Raw genomic sequence first — 24,484 nt, forward strand, 5'->3', positions numbered from 1 at the left:
TTTACAATTGAAGACTAAGTTAGGAATGTGGGAGTCTTCGCGCATGCACTTGTTTAAAGGAATAAAATGTGATCTTACATTTAGTCTTTCCCTTTACAAAATTTTCAAAAATTTAGGCAATAATGATGATACATAGAATGAAAAAAGAACTGTAAAAGTGGAAAGTTAGGGCAAAGAAGAAAAGCATAGAAGAGACAAAAAGACAAACTCAAAAAGACAAGAAACATGGAGCCATACACAAGAGAAAAAAGGCACCCTTAACTCTTTCCAATTTCTCCCATTTATCCATATTTTAAGTAACCTTGTCCATTAAAATTACTACTACTATATCTTTTACCAAATTTTATTTTATACTACTCGTAATAAAGGGTGGTAAATCAAAATTTGATCAAATAAAAAACTCATCAAGAATTAAAATAACCTAGAGAATTATGCTCCCTCAACTATTTTTTTATAGTATTAAAAAACTAGAGATTCGAACTCATGAAAATTAATTGCCCTTTTTCCTAATTTTTGTCCAAATATGTCCTCTTTCTGCCATTCCAAACTCAACGCAATTTGGTCAAAATATAGGAAATAGGCGATATAGTTTTTATTAAAATATAATGGTTGTTTCACATCACAATACCGAAAGTTGTTTTTACACTACTTTTGTCCATAACTAATTAATAGTCTTAATGTTTCCACAAAAATTAACACTCCTAGCTAGTATCTTTCTATTTTTATCATATGATTAACCATTTCCCCCCCTCTCTTCTGTTTATTTTTCTTATTTATCCACTTTCAACTGAAAATATGCATTTGTCAAAAAAAAAAAATATGAGCTTCTAAATTTGGGGAAGAAAATTCAAAATCAATAACACAATTTGCTTAATTATAGTAATACCGAACATGAAATTGATAAAACATAGAAATCAAACCCAAAAAAATGAATAATTCAAAAAACCGGCCAAGAATAATCAACAAACCGGTAAATTCCAACATTTTAAAAAAATAAAAGATCACAATTTAAATATATTTCTGAAAATATACACAAAAAATTCACAAGCATATACTCATAAGTACTACATATTACAGTGTTTTCTTCAGCGAAAACCAGTGATGGATCTTCAGCGATTGTGAAGGGGATCGGATTCATTGGGAACTCGCCTTTTGCTAGAGAAAAACGCATCGAAATCGCGCTTCACGCTTTCCTCAACCTGCAAGTGCTGGTGTTGAATTTTCGAGGAGGAGAATTGCCTGGCGCAGACAACCATTGTTGCGGAAGAGAGCAGCAACGTTAGCAGAAACAAAATGGATAACTTTTGGAGGAAGAAGACTCTGAAATAGTGCATGGTGTTGGGAAAGGAGGATTTTGTACAAAAGGGATTGTCTTTTTGAGTACAAGTGGTGTGTTTATATATACATGTAAAAGGCAGAAAGATTCAGATCTTATGGGCCCTTTTGATTTTTTATTTTAGTGTGTGTTTGTTGGCAAATTATTATACTACTATGATATCTATAATAGCTGAGAAATCATACGTAGACATCACCGTACGTCTGGAGGTAAACGATATTGTAAAGAAAATGGTGTTGTTTCGTTGATAATATCAAGTACTCCATGTTACACAAGGAGATCTAGTTTTTTTTGGTCATAAAATAATGGTGAACAAATCCAAGTTTCAAAAAAAAAATTAAAAATATAGTGCCTACAAGTATTTTTTTTTCTATGTGCGTATTGACTTTGATCCGATGGTACTTTTGGCTCAAGCTTGAGTCTGCTTTGATATCATGTCCCAACATATGTTAGTCAATCACATTTGTTAATATCCGAACATGGTTACCCACATTTTGTCACTCCAATAACACTTAATTGGTTCGAGTATAGCCTAGTCTGATACTCCCTCCGTTCCATAGTAATAGAGTCATTTTGCCATTTTGGTACGTTCCATAGTAATAGAATTATTTCTCTTTTTATTAAAAGTCAACACATTTTTCCACACCTACTTTACTCTCTCTCGCTTTTTTCTCTCTTCTCATCTCTACCTTTTTCATTTTCCACTTTATTCTCTCTTTACTTAACTCACTTAATACAATTTTTCTTAATCTTCGTGGCGAAAAGAAATGCCTCAATTACTATGGAACGGAGGGAGTACTACGTAAAATTATACAGTAGTACGATCTCAGAAGCAGTACTTCTTAATAAAGATAACCTCCTACTATAATTAACAAGGACTGTCTCACTACGTGTTCAAATTGATTTTATTTTAATTTTACATACGAGTTCACCTAAATATTTCTCCAATAACACAAACACATCAAGTTGATTGTAATGAGTTAGTTGTACACAAATAAATATAACAACTTACGTAATTTATTCAATTTCTAGGTACACGCCCCGCAAACATGGGACACGTTACACGATGTTGGTCTCAGCTTTAGCTTTTTTATTCTATTTATACATGTATATTATTTTTTGAGTGCATCACGAGAACTTTATGGAGCTTTAATTATATATGTCAAGTTGTAAAAGAAAACATATTATTTGGGCATTGCTTTCATTCCCTAAAATATGGGTCACAGACTCACACTCCTAGTCTTCATATATAGGAAATGATGCAAAAGAGATTGTTGGTTTTTATCAGTTTTAATCTTTATGTATCTTGGAAACTAGTCGAAATAGTGACAGTGTGAAACAGAACAAATGTTGCATTTGTTCGTGAATACATATATATGCTATAAGACAAGTATGTCTCACCACTTCTGATGCATCTTTTGCTTTTGGAATGCATGTCTTTTGCTTTTCACTACATTCTTGATTTTATTCATTGAAAAGGATACCTAGTTCATGATACTAAGTTCAATTCTACTTCACACTTTTTCAAACTATCATACAAATGTGATATTCATCCTTAATTCATAGAAATCTTTTGTATCTGCATATTTTACTTGTTGTAATTGAGAGATTTATGAAGCTTTTGTGCTTTGGTGATGAAACTATTCTTCATTTCTTTGTATGAAAGACTTTTGAGAGGCTCTGACTTGCTGAAGTTCATTTAAATTGAGATTTCTTTTATTCACCGAGATGATGGTAAGGTGCTCAACTCTCACCAAAATATAGACAAAATATAACTCAAATCTAATACTCCCTCCGTCCCATGTGACTTGAGGCGTTTCTTTTCAGCACGAGATTTAAGAAAGTTGTGTTTATTGAATTAAATAAAGTAGATGAGAGAATAAAGTAAGAGAGATGAGAGAGTGTAAAGTAAAAGAAAGAATAAAGTAAGTGTGATTAGATGTTTTGTTTTAATTAAATAAAGTAATGACTCGAGTAACTTGCGACAACCTAAAAAGGAATACGTCTCAAGTAACTTGGGACGGAGGAAGTAATTAATATAGCTAGATAATACAAATATGAAACAAAACTAACAAATTCAAGAAGATCTACACAATATCTATGAAATATAACAAGAAAATAGAAGATTACACAAAGTGTAACAACCAGAACTTCAAGACATCGGACATATCCACACTTGAACATCACTCGTACGGTCAGCGGGTTAGATCACACTCATCACACACTCAGACTTTAGCCTATGTGGACTGGACAGGACAATTGACCCGTAAATTTAAAATTGTTTCATGTTAAAAGCAGAGATCGATCTCTTGATCATTTAGATAAAATGAATGAGTCTCATGTCACAATATAACCACACCATCGGATTAGTTTTCTTTTTTAAATAGTTACAAATTTTATTAAACGGTAGCACGTCAAGGGTATTGAGGTATTTTCCACACATTCGGTATCTCAGCAATCCATATTCGGAAAACCCAGTCCGTGTCCCAAATCCCTCAGACCATCCGCATCCCTATCTCTTATTCATCCCTTAACCGTCTCATCCCTTAACTATTCATGGGCCCCACTGTACTTTTCAGCTCATCTCTTAACTAAGAGACAGCACATGCATCCATCCATCTCTTAACCATCTCATCCCTTAACTATTCATTCAATTTCATTTTTTATTTTTATTTCCAACAAATTCAATTAATAAAAACACACTTCCTTAAATAAAATAAAATTACAATTTAAAAACCTAAAAAAATAAAAAATAATTTAAAAAACTAGAAATTACAAATTGCACACTTAAATTCAAATCACAAAAAAATGGAGGCAAAGAAGCAGAAGAAGGAGTTCTCTAGTGACGATCATCTAACGGTTGCCAAATTTTGCCCAAATGTGCTCCATTAGATCCTCCTGGAGTTGGGCGTGGGCGGTAGAATCACGTGTCCTTGCCCGATTAGACAACCGCTCTTGCAAAGACGGATGCACTCCCCTTCGAGGCGGACTACTTGCGGTTGAGCTTCCCGGGATTTCAGGGTCTAACCAATTTTCCGCCTCAAGTCCTTCGTCGGCGACAATCATGTTGTGCAAGATTACGCACGTATACATGATGTCGACCATATTATCCATAAACCACGTACGAGCCGGGGCTTTGATAATGTTAAATCGAGCTTGGAGAACCCCGAACGCTCTCTCCACATCCTTGCGAGCATCCTCTTGCTTCTTCGCAAAAAAAGCCTATTTTTCGTTCGTAGGCCTGTTGAAAGTCTTCACGAAGGTTGGCCACTTCGGATAGATGCCGTCGGCAAGATAGTACCCCATTTTATACTGGCGATTGTTAGCGATGAAGTTGATGGCCGACGCTTTACCATTCAGAACTTCGCTGAAGAGGTTGGAATTATTGAGCACGTTGACGTCGGTGTTCGAGCCGGGGACCCTGAAATATGCATGCCAAATCCATAGCCGGTAGTCGGCGACGACCTCGAGTATAAAGGTGGGGTGGGTGCCTTTGTGGCCGCTCGTGTATGACCCCCTCCACGCCACATGACAATTCTTCCATTGCCAATGCATGCAATCGACACTCCCGAGCATCCCGGGGAATCCGTGCACTTGTTCGTGAAGTTGGAGTAGAAACTGACAATCTGCGGTGGATGGCTTCTTCAGAAATTCATCGGTGAAGGCTGCCCGAACGCCTTTGCAGAAGTTCATCAAACAAAGTTTCCCAGTGGATTCTCCGACGTGCAGGTATTCGTTGAACGAATCCGTCGTTGTCCAGTAGCAAGCTGACGGATCGCTGCAGTACATTTCTGGAGCGTCGTGTGGCTAGGACGGCCAACAGCGTCGAACCCTTCTCTAGAGTACTCTTCCCGGGCCGCCAATGTATTCGCGATATGCAAAAATAGCGCACGTGACATACGGATGGATGTGCAAAAATAGCGCGCGTGACATACGGAAACGGCGACGGAAGTAGATATCTCCCCATACCGGGTTCCGACTGAAGTAATCACGTTCCAACCTTGCGGCGGCTTCCTCCCGGTTACGATGGATGTAAGTCCGGGCTCGCCGAGGAGGCGCGGCGACTTCCTCCTCCCTACGTCAACCTTCTTCCATTATTCGACGCATTTGCTCAAATGGATCCATGAATGGATTAAACTTGGGAGAAGAAAAAAAATAAAGGAATGATTTATAGAAGTGATTGGAGAGGAAAGAAAGAGAGATGGGGGAAGAATAGATGTGTGTTTGTGTGTAAAATGGAGAATGAAGAGTATTTATAGAATAAAAAATTAATAAATAAAAATGAAAAATTTAAAAATTCGACCGTTGAACGGTCATATTACCGTTTTTTATTTTTATTTTTATTTCAAAAAATCGAATTTTTTAAAGAAAAAATCAAATTATGACGTTATAATTACGACGGCGAGTGGGCGTCACGCCGCGCGCCACGTGGCGCTGGCGCGTGGCGAGATAGCTCGTCGCGGGACCCTTCCGCGCGCGAAGCGGGACGGGATGGCTGGTCCGGACGGGACGAGATGACATTTGCAACGGCGTCTCGTCTCTGCGGGACGAGATAGGGACGGCGACGAGCCGCGCTGCGGATGCTCTCAGCTCTTCCTCTCCCAAATTCACGGATAAGAGAGAGAAAGTTGATGATGCAGGGGATTTTCCACAATGAATGATTGCAATTACCTCGACCGAGTTGAACTACCTCATCTTAACGAATCCGGTAACTCTCCCCCCCCCCCCTCTCTCTCTCTCTCTCCATTCTTGAATGTCGTGATTGGAATTAATTATTGGTACAAATCGTGATTGAATTGCAAACGCGTGTTGTCATGTTTAGGTTTGAAGTAATGGTAGAACAATTAATTCAAGATATCAGAAGACAGTTATTGTCATGACAATTGAATGGAAGAAAAAAAAATGAAGTCTTGACAAGTCTAAATAGGGAAAATGATTCTGAAACCAGTCATGCACAAAATCATCTTGTTATTGATATTGCAAGTACAAGTGACTGCTCTCTAATTTGGGAAGGCATTATTGCATGCTTACTTACTGGCTTGATTGGTTGACTTTATGGAACTCTCTGTTATCCAGTCCATATCAGTAGAGCATAAATACCATTCCCTCCAGATTATGTAGCTTATCATTCATGTCTTGGACTGACCTCTTGACCTTCTTTCATTTTGTTGTTATTTTTCAAATATCTTGTCTTCATTCATATTATGCTCCGAGTACCATCCTATTGGTTTTCATAACAAAAATTCACAAGTGTTTCGCGGTTACTATAATTTTTGTGAAACTATATTCCCTGTATTGCTAACTTTCTCTATTAAGCATTAGTCCTGTCACTTCTGGCATGACAAATAACAAATTTCTTGAAGCAATAATACTTGAACCTATATCTGCAAACAAAAAAGAAGGTGAAACATTCGAAAACATGTGGCTGGTTTAGAAAAGGTATAGTCTGCTATCCCGTAGCGATTTTTTCCCTTAGTTGGTAGGCATGTTAAATTAGCACAAGATAATTAATTAAGACGGGCTTTTAAGATAAGGATATGCTATCTCAATCTTTTGGGTTGTTTGGAACTAATCTCTTCAGGCTTTAGCGCCAAGATGGGCTTTGATGGCCTAACATGAACTTATTTTATCTACTAAACAGCCAAATAACCCATATAACTCATATATCTCGGCGTTATGTAGACTACCAAACAAGCACACTTCATAGTATATCACACACTTCACTATCTCTGTTCCTTTATGTGTAGTTTGTTCTTTCGTTGTCATTGGCTGTCAGAAGAAGAATTTAAATTTCAGTGTGGTCTCCAGCCTAATGTACTGTAGCTGGCTGCTGAGATATAGGACTGCACACTAAGGCACACTTAGATATAGAGGTTTATCACCACATAGTTAATTAAGGAATCTGATGAAACCAGAGCTGGCATATCATCGCTGAAGCTTTCTTCTTCTAATATTAAAACCTTTTGTGTTAGTATCATGTGCAATTTCTTCTTCTGTCATGTTAATAGAAATCCTATGATCATTGATAGATCTGGAGACTTGACTGCTAGAATTTGTAGTATTGGACCGTCTAGTTCCGTTACAGAAAACTGGGCCTTTCGGTGTGGTACTTGGGCATTTCAAGGGCAAAACAAATGAGAAAAGCAAAGACGTGACAACACTTGACTGAATGAGTTTTTTATATGCAATTTGGTATGTATATTATTCAATTTCTTCATTCAATTCTCCCTCTGTGCTGGATGTGGTCAATCTGATGCCTATAAAGACAAATGAACCATCTGCATGTTGCTACTGCTTCTTATGAAGGCCAGGCAAGGATATGGAGTAAAGATGGTAAGACTTCCTCATAATGTCATTTTCTAAAGCTTCATGCTTCTTTGAAGCTTGATCGATCTACTGTGATAATTTTGAATCATGTGAACAAAACGATTGTCTAAGTGGTAAAGTTGTGAGTAGAGATAACTCTTTTACTAGTAGTATTTTTACAATTTGTATGTTTTTCACTATGTTTAAAGTTGGATGGAAAGTTCATTGCCGCTTAATGCATATTTTAGAACTGTATATTTTGAGCTCAAATGATGATTAGGGCCCTCTTCGTTTCACATGTGCGTGATGTAGCGTGCTTTCTTTTCTTCCAGGGAACTGATCAGTAGTCAGTACACTAAATAAACATAAAAGGAGATTTTCTTCTTAGTGGAAGTGTTGATAAAACAGCAATTGTGTGGGATATTAATTGGACACAGCAATTCGAATTTCACTAAGCTGCTTTTGTATCGTGTTGTCTGCTGTTCTGCAGAAGAAACCAATTTTGGGGAACTTTTGTTTTCTGACTTGTATCATCATTTGATTATATATTTGCTTGCATAAAAGAAACACTTTTTAAAGAAGAAATTCACCGTCAATTATTGTCATGCACATAATGTGGCCTGTTGCATGTAGCATAAACAAAATATGTTCAAATATTTTGCTAGTATGAACTAATTTCTATACAAATTATAAACACATTAATTATTAACGTTCAAACATGTTGAAGCAATTCCACCGCCCGTGGCCTGCATCTCGCCACAAGCGGCTGAGCCTTGGGCATGGTAAGCCCCGACCCCTCGGACATATCCACCGTCTCCCGATCAAGGCGCTCCCACTCAAAGCACTGAATGAGCGATGCCAGGACTAGGCCTACGACGCGCAACGCCATGTTCTCACCGGGGCACCCTCTCCTCCCATATCCAAACGGCATCATCACAAACGATCCTTCTTTCTTCCCATCTAAGTCGAAGAATCTCTCGGGCTTGAATTTCATCGCATCCTCCCACACCTTAGGATCTCTCTGTATGGCCCACGCATTCACAAGCAACATTGCCCCGCTAGGCACCCTGTATCCCCCAACCGTGCAACCAGCTGCCGACTCGTGCGGGACAAGCATCGGCCCCACCGGACACAGGCGTAACGTCTCTTTTATGACCGCCTGTAGATAGGGCAGACGAGGGAGGTCAGAGTCATCCACGAGCCGAGAATGACCGATCTGACAGTCAATCTCGGCTCGCGCCTTTGTTAGCGCGTCTGGATTGTTGAGCAAGAGCGACATTGCCCATTCCATTGTTGATGCTGACGTGTCCGTGCCAGCTGTCAGCATCACCTGGTTAAAAAATTAATAACAAAATCAACCATTACAAATTTGAAATTTGCAATTAAATTAGTAAATTAATTTATAATCTAAACCTGCATCATGCCTCTGATGATTTCATCATTGTAATTTTGAGGATCATTCTCTTGTAACGACAGAAGCACATCGATCAATGTTGAATTCCTCTGTTTCTCCGATTTGAAATTTCTGTGCTCTTCGATTAAATCCTGCATGAAATTATCTCTTTTCACTTGCAACGCCCTCAGCTTGTTTTCGATCTTATCCATTCCAATCCACCTCAAAATCGGCACAAAATCCCCAATATTGGTGGCGCCGCTCACTGCGAAAGTCTCCGCTACGATCTCCTTGAACCTCAATTTCTCCTCCGAATTCCCCGAAACGTCGTCGTAGTATCGCTTCCCGCCGATCGTCAACATCATCACGTTCGCCATCGTCTCGAAGAAGGCCGATTTCAAATCGACCGCTCGGTATCCGTCCTCGCGCTCTCCGCCGCCGTTGAGGAGGCGGCGCACGAGGTGGAGGATCTCGTCCTGCCGCACGTCGGCGAACATCTGGACACGATGAGTGGACAGAATCTCGACGGTGGCGATGCGGCGGAGGCTGCGCCAGTTGTCGCCGTAGGGGGACCACACGAGGGTGGTGTAGCCGTAGCCGAGGTGCTTCCCGGCCAGCAGCCTCGGGCGGTTGGCGAAGACGACGTCGTTTTTCGTGAAGCATTCCTCTGCCGCGGCGGGGGAGGAGACGACGAGAACGGGGCGGGAACCGAACTGAAGGAGGAGAATTGGGCCGTATTTTTGGGAGATTTTTGCCAAGGTTTGATGCAAGGGTTTTTTGAAGAGATAGAGGTGGCCGATGATTGGGAGTGATAATGGCGGACTTGGGGGGAATTTTAGGGATTTTATGAGGAAAATTGGGCGAAATGCTAATAGCAATAGATACAGAAAAGATAGAAGCAGAGATACGAAGAAGATTGAGATTTCCATGTTGTGTTTCTTGATAAGATAACATTTGTTATCACCCTACATTTATATGTACTACATAATAAAAAAATTTGTTACTCTCCCCCACCCCTTCAAATCACATTTAAATTGAGCAATTATTTTTTTTATTACGCCACATTTTATGCATTGTTTTTTTACTTATGTAAAGAAAAAATAAAAACAATCAAATAAATTAAAAAGAATGGTTTTCTATTTTAAAAATATACTCCTTCTGTGAGTTATATCCTCCGATACAAGGGGAGTTTTGATCTGGCCCGGGTTTACAAATAGAAAGTTGGTTGAAAATGTTAGTGGAAGGTGAGTTATATTACCAAAAGTAGTATAGTATTATAAAATAAATATTCTCTCCGTCCCATAATAGTGGAGTCATTTTACAATTATGATAAGTTCCATAGTAGTGAAGTAATTTCCCTTTTTTAGTAAAACTCAACATATTTCTTCTTACTTACTTTATTCTATCTTCCTGTCTCTAGCTTTTTCTTTTCCTACTTTATTCTTACTTACTTAACTTACTTAACAATTTTTCTTAATCTGCGTGTCGGAAAGAAATGTTTCCACTACTATGAAATGGAGGGAGTAAGAAGTTATTGGTGGACGCATGAAATAACAAAATAAAAAGTTTATTGGGGAACGAATGGAGTATCATGATAGGTCGGAGATTAAAAAAAAATGTACATTTTTTAAACAAAACAAATGGAGTACTGCTATATATTTTATGTGAGCATAATCTATAAACAATGATTTTGTGAAGTCGATTTCAACCCTAGTCATTTTTGAAATGCCAAGAGACTACTCCATGTAAAGTGAGTTATTCTGAGATTCAATATCGCTCTTTTTAGTTCTTTTTATGCTAACGCAAGAAATGATCCTCTTTTGTTATCAACAAAATTGTTATCCATTGGCCACCTTGGCATAATAGTGTTTAAGAGTTAAGACATTAGTTTTAGGAGTATTTATTTTCTTTATAAATTTTAATCTAATATTTACAACTTTGTTAATATTTTCAGTTTATCAGTTTTATTTATAAATTCAATAAATGATTAAAAAATGTGATCAAGTTTTACTATTATAGCGTTAATAGTTTTATAATGAACTAAAGAGCGTTGCTAAGGATATGTGACATAGTATATCAAGTGGTAAATGTGGCGTATTAATTACGAAAATATCATAAATATATTTATTTAATTACCGCCGCCAAATTAATTAGCTGCCTAATTCTATGCATGCTAGTATTTTAGATATAAAATGGAGCAATTGAAATTGAATGATGGTTAAAGTTAGCTACAAATTGTGCAAGTACTGTTGGCGAAAATTGCATGTTCACAAAATAATTTCGGGAAAAGCTATACAACCATATATATTATGTACAACCATAAACTAGTTCAATAGAAAAAAAACTGATTTATTTAAAGCTTCCGATTCACTACCAGTTTCAATTTACTTTTATACCCTTTGCTGTTATTTTTGTGGAAATTGCCGCCTCATCTTTTCTTCGCTCTAATATTGTTTTATTGTTTTACTTTCATCTTTTCCCTCTCATCTACTATTTCCTTTCATAGAGTTCGCGCCTTTGTTGAATTGAACTGCACGTCGAATATTACAATTAAATGTTGATTTTTTAACTAAGGTCAGGAGCTTGGTCATTGTCGAGTACTTGAGGATACAAGCTTTCATACATAACTCCTTCTAATTTCAACACGCAGAGTTGGCTTATTAGCTTTTATAAGTACATATAAATACTCTTGGATTCATTATGGTGCTAAGCTTATTATGTTTTGTAAACAGTATAGATCCAAACAGTATAGAAATTTCTTTATTATTTGGTATTTTGATTATCTTCGACCCCACCATTAGCTGCTTCATCCCAATTCTAACGCGAGTTCTGTTAACTGAGTAACGAGAAAGAAATCGATATTGGAGTTTAGATATAAAAAGGAGAGAGAATATATTACAGTTAGTAAATGGGAGTTGAGGAAGACGATGGGTCGGTATAAATGATGGGACAATTTTAGTGGGATGGGGCCTACTTGAGCACGGTACATTTTTTAACTTTGCTGGGATAGAAATGAAGTATATCCGAGTTTCATATTTATTTGAAAAATACTCCTATGATAATTTTATTTCTAAGCTATCAAACGTGATTAATATATATTCTGAATTGTATTATGATAAAACATAATTGAATCTAAATTTTAAATTTGTACGAGTATAATATTAAATTAAATTAAATTAAATTAAATTAATTGTCAGAATAGTTAGAGCTTCCAAATTAAAATATAGTATTAGCAACTGAAAAATATATTGTATTTTATTATTAAATTTTTCGAGTTAAAACTGAAAATAAGATTAGATAATTAATTGAATAATATCTTAAATTTTTAGTGGTATGCATAGAGGGGTTTGTTCCTGATTAAAAAAATTATAATAATGTTTGTTTAAATAACTTTTTAATGTGCTTAATTCTACTATCATGAAATTAAACAGATTAAATTGTAAATTATTCTCATTCAACGGTTTTATTTGTAAAAGTAATCTCAATTACATTAGTGTTTGATCAAATAATTTTTTAAATATGCTTAAGATCTAATATCATAAAAATAGATGTCATTCAAACTATCTGGTTTATATAAAAATTCTAATGGTATTTGATTAAATAAATTGTAATTGTGGTTATGGATCTAAGGTTTGTGTTAAAATGACAACCACTCATAAAGTGACACCGTGACATCACTTATACAGCAATATTATAAACGCTACACATCAATATTACAAACACTACACAACAATCTATAGATTATTGTATAGTGTGTCGGATATTGCTGGACAAAAAAAATTGTTGTATAAAGAACAACAAATTGCTGGCCGAGTTTTTCAGATTTTTTTTGGGGCCACGTGGCAGCTTATTATTCGTCCACGTATACAAATAATTGACTAGAAATGATGGTATGGTATTATTTTAAAGGGTAGTGGCACCCTAACATGCCCCTATGATCTAATATTACAATATAGATAGATCAATTAGTAAATTAATTTCATACAACTACTTTATTTAATAAAGAAATTCCAATGACATTAGTATATTATTAAATTAACTAGATTTTCAATGTGCTTAAGATTTATCACAAAAAATAGATAAATCAAGTCAAGATTTAATATTGAAAAATATATAGATCAACTAGTAAATTATTTTCATCTAACTATTATTAAAAAATCTTAATGATATTAACTATACTAAATTATTTTCATCAATGGCTCAAATGAATATTAATATTCATTTGTTGATTGTATATATCAATTAAATCACAACCAAAATATCTCAATATTTTGAGTAGATTTCAGATTAATAAAACTATATTAATCTAAACTAAACTGAATTGTTAAATTGAATCTAAAATTCAACTTAATTGTTCAATTATATTTAAGTTGTATTGAATTTAAAATTAGAGTAAATGTTTAATTATTCATTGAATAGTTCAATTCAAATTATATCAAAATCCTTCCGTTGGATTTAATTGAAACCAATATTAATCTGATTACTTGAATTGAATCAAATATCAAAGCATTTACAATCATTCAATTGAATCTAAGATTAATTGAATTAAAAATGAGTCCATGTTAGAATGGATTGTTAAATTGCTAAACTACAACTTAACAGTTAATTTGAATCTATTATGAATGTAAACTCAATTGAATCGGTCGATTGAATATGAAAAACTAGTTTATATTTTCCAATTGAATTTAGCACTCAATTGAATCTAAAACTTAAAATCATTAAGACAATAAGAATGATTAAGTTTAACAAATGAATTCAACATATACTTAAATTATTCAAATGAATATAAGACTAATTGAAAGCATAAATACTCATTTGGATCTAATTAAAATTCAATTAAATTGTTCAGTTTTGATTCAATTTAATATAAGAATAATTGAAATCTCGGATGATTCAATTGAATATAAGTATCAATCATATTATTTAATATAATCATTTTTAAATTGAAATATCGGGATGATTCAATTGAATATAAGTATCAATCATATTATTTAATATAATCATTTTAAAATTAATATCTCAGATGATTCAATTGAATATAAGTATCAATCATATTGTTTATATAATAATTTTTAAATTCCTGATAAATAATCAAGATCCTAAATTTAATACCTCAATTAAATTGTAATATGACTCATTTTTCTTTTCCTTAATGCCATTTGGGTTATACATCATTCGACAAGTACTACCTTATGCTTAAAATTAGTTGAAGTGAATGATTAGAATTTAGGTTATACTACGCTACTTTGGAATGAATCAATTAGAAGAAAAATTTATATAATGAATCAAGTACTTTGGAATGAATCAATTAGAAGAAAAAAAATGGAAAACAGTAAAATGGAAAAGTTTTCTCAAAATTCTCATACGGTGGTACTATTATTTCAAAATATTGTGGTTATATTAAAAATTTGTGTATTAAAATTTATTGTTATTGGAACTGTAACATCTGATTAATGCACAACTTTAATTTAAATTTGAAGAGTAAGAAGAGAGGGAATTTTGATTCAAAAAATGAAAATTGAGGCTGAGGGTTAATAAAGTCATTTTATTTGTCCACTAACTATAATGAATATTATAATAATATAATTAATGCTTTAATTTACTAATATAACCTTGTGTGGTTGTACATAATGTGGTCGTTTAACATCACTCAATTTCAATATTATGTACTTCTGTGATTTACTACACCATACTTTACTAGTTTTTTAAAGATTGATTTATTTTTAGGTTAAAGACTAAACCCACTTAAATATGCCAAATTCATGTTATATGGAGTATACCATAAGTGTGGATATATTGTCACACTATTTATGGGCATGCATGCTACGAACATTAGTTTGGGCTCAATGGACTCGGATTGAGTACCACAAAATAAAGGACTATAGACGTGTTACAGGCACGGTTAATATAAGATTTAGGAATTAATGCATGTGTGCACAATCACGAATAAAGTTTTGAGTTATCGGCCTATTCGATTACGGGTTATTCGAATTATAATTTTTTTAAGATATAAGTTATCGATTCTAACTCTAAATTTTCAAGTTTTGGGTTAATTTGACAGGCCAACCACGCTCAAAAAAATCATTATCTATCTATACATATATAAAAGACGAGTTTTAAAGGAGTTTTACTTTTAATTGCAAATAATTCTAAGTTTTGGATTGTATTGTAAAATTTAGATATTTTGATTGGCCTACCAAAAAATTAATTCAATTACTGTCACAATTCACTAATTATAAACATCATTTAAATCAATTCAATCTCATATACTCCATTCGTTCCATAGTAATAGAAGCATTTAATTTTGCGCACTCGTTTTAAAAAAATAATTATAAATAGTTAAAATGGAGAAAAAATAAAGTATGAGAAAGAATATTATAGATACGACTCTTCTCTACATTATTCTTTCTCTTACTTTACTTTTTTCTCTACTTTAATTATTTATAATTATTTTTTCAAAATGAGTGCGCAAAATGAAATGCCTCTGTTACTATGGAACAAAGGGGGTACTAATTATATTTCATCCGCATAAATAGAATAGGTGGTTACACTAATTAGAGTGATAAATGTGGCATGCAAGTTTCCTTCATAAAGGTTTATAAATTTTTGGCACTTACATATGTTTAATAATTGTGATTTAATCTCAATATCTATACATATATAAAAGTTTTCTAGAAACTTAGTAAATGTCATTGTAATTAATTTAAATTTATCTAGCAATAACTTTAGATCTTTACTCATAAATTTTTTTGTTTTGGTTTGACCACATGTGTTCTGCTGGATCGGACTTGCGGATTAAGGCCGAAAGTCTCCCAGCAAGTGGTGGGGTTTATTTAATCTAACGACAACTGAATTAATTATTTGTACATCTAGAGATATAAGAAATTATTTATATATTTTCTAGAATAAATGATGGACTTTGAATATTTTAATTAATGAAAGAAAAGGGGTAAAACAAAGCAACGTTGGCAATTTTTTTATCTGACACGAATCTGCACGAAGTTAACCCGATACGGACACATACGTTTAGGGTTTGGGACCTTATATGGTCGGGTTTCGGGACGAGTTAGGGTCAGATTTCTTATGTTCCGTGCATAGCATTGGTAATACATGGTTCATTTATTTTATTTCATTTTACTCCATTTACAGTTTTTTTTGTCCATCTCTTTTTTTATGTGCTTCACTATCATAAACTAAAGTTGTAGACATCGTTTGCCGAATATGAAATGTTTCATTTAAAGTGAGGTGGGAGAAGTGCAATTTTTCTTTTTGTTATTGTTTATAATGTTATTAATTGTATATAATATTATGAATACTAAATGTAATTAACAAATATTCTTAATCATAAATCTCATTATATTTTTATCATCCTCTTTTTTAATCTATTTACCTTAAAAATTTTCTTTATTTGAAAATCATTTGTCCTGTGCATAGTACATGTGATAACACTAGTATCTATAATATGCGACTACATATACAAACTAGTGTTATTTCAACTTGAAATAAATATGTATCCCATTGAGTGATGATAATACAATTTTTTTTCTAAATAATAATAATTTTATTATTTTTATATATAATGTTTTATGATAAATATAAAGAAATAAAATAATAATTAGTCAATATATTCATATACAATTGAAAAACAATTATATAGTATTAATCTATAGAGATTTAAAAAATCACTAATAAAAATCATAATCTAATTAATGAGAATTAATTCAGTTCAGATCAACCCTATGGGATTCAGGTTTACTCCGGGCCAACCCTATCACATTGCGGGCTATTCGGTTAGGCTAATTCAGGTTGTGGTTTTTTCTTTGAGCTATAAATATGTAACTCTTAATTCAACAACTCGTGTGTGTGTCATTTAATGTGATTTATTGTTGTTGCTTGGTCTGCTTTCATTTGTGCTTAGTGAGGGTGTTCCACAACTATTTCAAGTTTTGTATTTTACATGGTAGCATGTATGTGAAAAACAAATTAATCAACTTGAACTATTGAAATTGTTAGGTTATCAAACTAGTGTTGGATAATAATAGTTGGATATGTTATTTTGATTATGTTTTTAGTTTGTAGATCATAATTGAGTTAACTAAAAGCCTTTAATCATTTTCAATAAATGAAATCTAGAATGAAATTGGAAGTCAAATCCAATGAATTGAACAATCAATAAATTCTCGTTTTTCAATTCTTAACTGGGTAAAGTCTCAAGAGTAGATAAGTGGGCAAACCCATCCACAATAAAACGTTTTGCGTTGGTCTGATGAAGTAATTGTTGAGGATTAGTCATAACTAGTATCACCACCCATGTGTGATGCACGACCCATTTTCTTTTATTTAAACTTATTTTATACTGTAAAATGATTTTATAAATTTATAAAAATATCATTATATGAAATCTGAAATCATAAGTGTATAAAATAAAAAAACAATTATTAAAAAATATAAAATCAAACAAAGAAAAAAAAATAACACGTATACTGAATGAGAAACAATATTATTATTTCAAGTTCTAAAATGACAAATTTATAAAATAGCAATTTATTGTACCAATAAAAACTCATATAACTAAATAAGTTTATAAACCAAAAAATGCACACAAATCACATATCATTTAAATCACTTTTAGATCTATACTACAAAAGATCAATCACAAACACATGTCAATAAAAATAATGTATAAATATATATTAAAAGATAGTCAAATCGATCAAAATCATCAACAAAAATACAGCAAAATAGCATGGAATATACAACCGATATTAATATGCATGCATTTAGCCGGAAAAAAAAAAAAATTAGTTGCATACCCTAATAGTATATCCCGCATCGCCTACTTCCCATGTAGCTGCTACCACCCATACCACATCCAAGAAAGACAAATGAATAAGAGTGCCATCAACCTAATATTCATGCAAAGCACTACTTGAAAAAAAATTATACATTGGACACTTCACAATATGTGAACAGAGGTGAATCCATATCTCAATGCTTTCACCACTAACCTTTGTAATCCTGGCCTCCTGGATAGCTACTAACACAATTTGTATTTCTTGGTCTTACACAGAACCTCAAGGTTCATGACAACAGAAGGCGGTTGTTTTTGCTTCTGCTTCCAAGAGCAGCATAAACAACACGATTGATGATCAAACATTAAGAGTAGCAATATTAAAAGAAAAATCTCTTTACAAATTCCGAAGTTAATAGGTTAGTGGATAAGTGGTCATGAATGTCATTAGTGGGTATTTAATCATGAAAAAAATGAAGATTTATAGTATTAATATTTCATTTAAGTTACATAATCTAATATTTAAATTTAATACTCCCTCCGTTCCGCTTTAGCAGGCCCAATGACTTTTCTGCCATCTTTTTGTAAAAATGATAAAAAATAGTTAAAGTGGTGAAATGGTAAAGTAAGAGAGACACTAATGTAGATAAGACTCTTCTCTATATTATTCTCTCTCTTAATTTACCATTTCTCATCTTTAACTATTTTTTTTTATTTTTACAAAAAGAGGGCAGAAAAGTCAATGGGACTGCTAAAGTGAGACGGAGGGAGTAATATAGGAAGTATATTAAAAAAATGTTTTTATATTATTAATAGCATTTATGTAATTATTCTCAAAACTCTTCTTTTATATATTTACATATAGATATCAATTGATTTAAAGATAATTTAGACTGATTCATGTATTATTTTAGGGAAACGTGGAGGTATAACTCTCACTACAAAAAAATCGTTAAATAGTGGCGGAAATATCCGCCACTAAATCGCATATTTCCGCCAGTAATGGAGTTAGTGGCGGATTCAGTGGCGGAACAGAACCGCGGCAATATAAGCGCCGCTAAAATAGCAGTGGCGGAAAATTTTCCGCCACTAAATTTTAGCGACGGATTACTCACGGAATAAAGTCTGCCAGAGAAATTCCGCCAGTAAAATTTTTAAATAGTGGCGGATTTCGGGGCGCCATTATTAGTGGCGGAATTTGTTTCCGCCACTGAATTTCCGCCACTGTTCCGTCACTGTCTACCGCTTGTTTCGCCACTGAAATTTCCGTCACTGAAATTACAGTGGCGGAATATATCCGCCACTATTTTTTTTTTCAGATTTTGGTTATATTTATTTTATTATTTATCCACCCTGTTACGATAATTTTTCAACAAATCAATACATTTTTCATAGTAAAAATAACAATAGTTACCCGAATGCTCATTTATTACTCATAACACCAACGTTTAATACTATTGAGCAAATGTGCAAATTCTAAAACTTAATTAATAACAAAATAGTGATGCATGTTCCTTCTCATGGCTTGTTCCTTCCTAGTCTCAAGAACTTTGTCTCTTTCTTAGTCTCATGAACTTTGTCTCATTTCTTTCCAAATCTTGGATGAAACTTATCTGTTCATCTTTGAGCCACCTCTTGAAGCCACACACATATCCAATAGAATTAAAACCAGTGATTAAATCAAGTAATGCTTATTCAATACGAAAATAATTCAAGTAGCTAATCACAACTAACCTCCGCTTTTAGCATCATGTAGAATATTCATCATTAGGTTGGGCAACAGATTGACTTGACTGGTGGGACTGTTGTTGGCTCACCAACAAATCCACTACCTTCTGCATCTTGATCACATCCTCTTCCAACTTCATTCTACGCTCACGCTCTTCATTGAGATTTTGTTGCATCTCACTTTTCCACTTGGCATCATGTTGTTGATTGCTAGACGAAGCAGCCACAGACTTACTACCTAAGAGCATTGGTCCAAGGACTCCCGTTCCAAGCATCCGCTTCTTCTTGTTAAGGCGGCCTCCCATGACTTGATTGACATATATATCATTTAGATTGGCTCCTTCACCTTTTGTAGCCGCAATCTCTTTTACCTTGGCCTATGAAATGAAAATAACAATAAATATTATATGAATAATAATTTAATCGCATATAAACATGTAAATAAACTTACATCTATCTCTTCGGCCTCCTTAGATGTATATTTTCCATTCTTGAAGTGTAGTGTCAGGTAGGCGTCATACATACAATCCCCAATAGAGAGCCCCTTTTCATTTGCCTGTTTGTCAAAGATAATAAAACAAATATTAATATAAATAATGAACTTGAGTTATTACATACATGTGCCACTTACAATTTTCTGAGCTTTTACGCAAACAGACGATGTGCCCCCATAATGTTTGCTATAGCCAGTGCCGGGTCCACCTTTCTCTGACAATCTCGCCTTCCGTGCGAGTTCTGACTTGTACTTAACATCATCTCTTTCCCAATAGCCAAGCAGCCCATTCCACATTTCTTCTTACACAAATGCTGACCTCTCTTTCAATTTCTTAAGGGTTGAGATGAAGCCGGAGTATCTCTCTCTTGCCCTCGACGTCCAAAGTGTGCGCACATCTTGTTCCCATGAATCCGGCCAGAAAAAATATTTCTATGGGAAAATTAAACATTATAAAATTATCTTTTCTAACAAAACTTCTATCTACTATACACAATACTTACTCTAAATTCTTCAAAGTATCTATCCTTGATGTCTTCTGGTGTCAACTTCCAGTTAAATCCAATGTCGTTTCGAATGCGTTTATATATAGTGGTTATCACATGCGACATTTTAGGATGGATAAGTAATACCCTATAAAATCCAAATAATATCGATTAGTTAAAAAACAAAGCTTATTTAATAATGAATAACCAATAACTAACCCGGTATTTGGATCCCTTTCTAAATGCATCCTCACATCAGGTAACAGTTTCATGATCATCAAAGAGTTCATCCTCACTGGTGGGATCCTCATGATCAAGGGATCACGACTGCACATCTTCTGTTGGAATTGATCCTCTCGTGCGAGAGGACTCACTAGTATGACTATGACCACCACGCCGACGATGCATATCTAAAATACATTCAAACAATTAGTTCAATTAATATCAATCTCTAACATTTAATTAATATAAATACATAGCATAAGTGTTAATAAAAGACCATACATCATTATATTAATCATCATCTTCTACATCAATATATTCATCATCAGAAAACGTAAAATCTTCATCTGAATGGAAACCATCATCATCAATGTCGATCAGCCCACCATTTGGATGAAGTATTGGAGTATCATCACCTATTGGCAAGTTCATATCCATCCGAGTTAGACACATTTCATCCTCTTGAAATGGTGGTTCTATAGTGGATGTAGGCGCTATCTGTATTGGAAGTTCAACTTTGGATCTTGCTTTAACCTTACACACTTCCCACCAATCCTTCTTTGCTTGATTCATGCTAGGATAGGAGCAATAAAACACTTGAATGGCTTGATTTGCTAAGATAAATGGCTCATACTTGTTATACTTACGCTTATGGTTTATAGAAACCAACTTGAAGTTGTTATGAACCAATGTCCCAGAATTTGATGGATCAAACCACTCACATTTGAATAAAGTGATCCTCTTAATTGGCATAGCAGGATATTCAAGTACACATACTTCAACCAATCGCCCATAAAAATCCATCTCATCAGTGGAAAATACTTCACCTTTAATACAAACTCCACTATTCATAGTGGCCCGACGTGACTGATGTGATACAGTGTGAAATCTATATCCATTAACAACATATCCTTGATATGTTGTAACCTCTAGTAAAGGCCCTTCTGCAAGATCTCGGATATATTTGTTCACGTCATTGGGTGATTGATTTCTTACAGATCGTTTGAACCAATCAGCAAATTGTGTGTCAACAAAAATTCCTAAGTCGGCCTCAGATAGCCTTGGATTTGAACATCTCATTTGATTTTCAAACAATCTATCAAAATTAAAGGAATATAATTTAGATGTATACAAATATGTATTTGAAAGCAAACATTTTAAGATATATTATTACTTACTCGAGATAAGTGGTTGTGACCTCCGGACAATTGAGTAAGATGTATGTGTGCGCAGCATTGTATTCTTTATCATCCATGTATCTCATAGACATTTTCCCAAGTGGGCGTCCCATTTGTTTGAAAATCGAAAGAACATCCGGATCCTCAGTAGGAATGCTACTACTGCTTTCTCCACCACAGTTGCGAGGTTCATTCCTAATTTTTGTGCTCACATGATCCTCAAAATAATACGAACAAAATGTAGAAATTTCTTCTACTAAATAAGCATTGCATATGGATCCTTCAACTCGAGCTTTGTTCTTAACATTGTTTTTCAACCTTCTAAGATACCTATTTACGTAAAGAAATAAAAATTAATTATATTATATCATATTTTAATTTATCTAAATAATACCAATTTATACCTTTCAAATGGATACATCCATCGAAATTGAACAGGCCCTGCAAGGCGAGCTTCATCGGCCAAGTGAACTGGTAAGTGCTCCATTGAGTCAAAGAAACTAGGTGGGAAGATACGCTCAAGATTACACAAAATTATTGGAATAGTATCACTTAGCCTACACATATCTTCAATTCTTATCCCCCGGGAGGTCAAGTCCTTGAAAAATAAACATAAATCTGTGATAGCCTTCCAAACATGTTGAGGAAGAAGTTCACGAAATGCAACAGGTAGTATGCGTTGCATGAAAACATGACAATCGTGACTTTTCATTCAAAACATCTTGAGCTTCCTCAAATCAACACATCTACCCATATTGGACACATACCCGTCTGGAAACTTAAGACCTTTGACCCATTCACATAAAACCCTTTTTTCAGAATTGTCTAGGGTGTATGAAGCTTTTGGAAACTTGCCGGTCATCTCATTACGCTTTAATTCAGGTCTTGCACAATACTGATTCAACTCTTCTCTTGACTTTGTTGTATCTTTAGTCTTCCCTTGAACATTAAGAACAGTATTGAATACATTATCAAAAACGTTCTTTTCAATATGCATCACATCTAAATTATGTCGAATTAGTAGTTCCTTCCAGTATGGGAGATCCCAAAAGATGCTTCTTTTCCTCCATCCAGATCTAGCACGATTTGCGACAATCTTATTCATGTCATTGTAGTCATCCATCACTCTTACTAGTCCCAATGTATCTATTCCATTCAAGATTTCTTCACCTGACTTGGCTTCTGGCGGGTCAACTAAGACCATCTTGTTTTTTCGAAAAGCTTTTTTGTTTTTTCGAAATGGATGATTAGCAGGTAGAAACTTCCGATGGTTGTCAAACCATGATTGTTTTCCACTCTTCTCTAGTGTAAATGCATCTGTGTTATCCATGCAATGAGGACAAGCCAATCTTCCAGCAGTGCTCCATCCAGACAACATGGAATATGCTGGAAAGTCGCTTATGGTCCACATTAAGATTGCTCGCATTTGAAAATTCTGCTTCAATGAAATGTCATAGGTAGGCACACCCACTTCCCACAACAGTTTCAATTCTTCTATTAATGGCTGCAGAAAAACATCCAGCTTATCTTTCGGATTACGTGGTCCAGGAACTAACACCGTGAGAAACATGAAATGTTCCTTCATGCATAGCCAAGGAGGAAGATTGTAAGGTGTTATAATAACTGGCCATGAAGAGTATTGTTTTCCTGATTGGCCAAAAGGTTGAAAACCATCAGTTGAAAGGCCTAGTCGCACATTACGACACTCTGATGCAAATTCAGGAAATATGTTATTGACGTGCTTCCACGCTGGGGAATCTGCAGGGTGGCGCATAACTCCATCATCGGGTGATGAAGCATGCCAACGCATTTCTCCCGCCGTGGCAGTTGATGCATACAATCTTTGCAGTCTAGGAATCAAAGGAAAATAGTACATCTTTGCCATTGCAACTAGCTTCTTTTTCCTCTTTGTAGAATCAACATTTTGGTCTTGAAAGCGTGACTCCCCACAATATCTACATTTGTCTAACTCGCTGTCATGTCGCCAAAAAATCATACAATTATTTGGGCAACAGTCAATCTTTTCAACGGGTAATCCTATGCCACGCAATAACTTTTTCGTGTTACAAAAGCTACTTGGCAGTAAATTGTCATCGCTTGGAAACCCCTCTTTTATCAATTCTGTCAACCGATCATAGCACCTCTCTGGCCAGTGATACTCCGCCTTCAAACTCATTAGTCGGACCACATATGATAACTGTGAATGCTTCTTACAACCAGGCCACAACTCATTATCAGCAGCATTTAACATATCATAAAGTCGTTGTGCATCTGGATTTGGTGGCTCTTCCATGTTACCAATGTTATATTGTGGACCAACAGCTTCTAATACCATCGTATGATATGCGGTAGGAGCTTCATAATCTATTTCCATAGCCGAAGTCCTACTTGATTGACTTGATGTTTCACCTTGAAACCTCCATATGTGGTAATTATTTACAAAACCGAACTTAGAAATGTGGAACCGCACTTCGTTGGTTGATTTATATAACTTGTTATCACACTTTCTACATGGACACTTGATTTTGTCTTTGTCCATGTATGCGGGTTTA

General features: G+C 34.5%; 3 protein-coding genes across 3 annotated transcripts; all 3 read right to left on the reverse strand.

Annotated features, from left to right (window-relative positions):
* Nucleotides 1-1,109: 1,109 nt before the first annotated feature.
* Nucleotides 1,110-5,125, reverse strand: LOC125220844. The gene is made up of 2 exons (XM_048122979.1): nucleotides 4,638-5,125; nucleotides 1,110-1,239 (listed from the first exon to the last, which is right to left on the reverse strand). Exons 1-2 carry the CDS (start codon nucleotides 5,123-5,125, stop codon nucleotides 1,110-1,112), a joined length of 618 nt encoding a protein of 205 aa, XP_047978936.1.
* Nucleotides 5,126-8,212: 3,087 nt separating this feature from the next.
* LOC125219060 (cytochrome P450 81Q32-like) lies at nucleotides 8,213-9,978 on the reverse strand. The gene is made up of 2 exons (XM_048120924.1): nucleotides 9,056-9,978; nucleotides 8,213-8,972 (listed from the first exon to the last, which is right to left on the reverse strand). Exons 1-2 carry the CDS (start codon nucleotides 9,962-9,964, stop codon nucleotides 8,355-8,357), a joined length of 1,527 nt encoding a protein of 508 aa, XP_047976881.1. The 5' UTR covers nucleotides 9,965-9,978; the 3' UTR covers nucleotides 8,213-8,354.
* A 12,666-nt stretch (nucleotides 9,979-22,644) lies between these two features.
* LOC125220845 lies at nucleotides 22,645-24,267 on the reverse strand. The gene has a single exon (XM_048122980.1). The coding sequence runs from the start codon at nucleotides 24,265-24,267 to the stop codon at nucleotides 22,645-22,647; it is 1,623 nt and encodes a 540-aa protein (XP_047978937.1).
* Nucleotides 24,268-24,484: the final 217 nt, after the last annotated feature.

Source organism: Salvia hispanica, chromosome 4 (genome assembly GCF_023119035.1).
Source record: "Salvia hispanica cultivar TCC Black 2014 chromosome 4, UniMelb_Shisp_WGS_1.0, whole genome shotgun sequence".
NCBI classification, from domain to species: Eukaryota; Viridiplantae; Streptophyta; class Magnoliopsida; order Lamiales; family Lamiaceae; genus Salvia; species Salvia hispanica.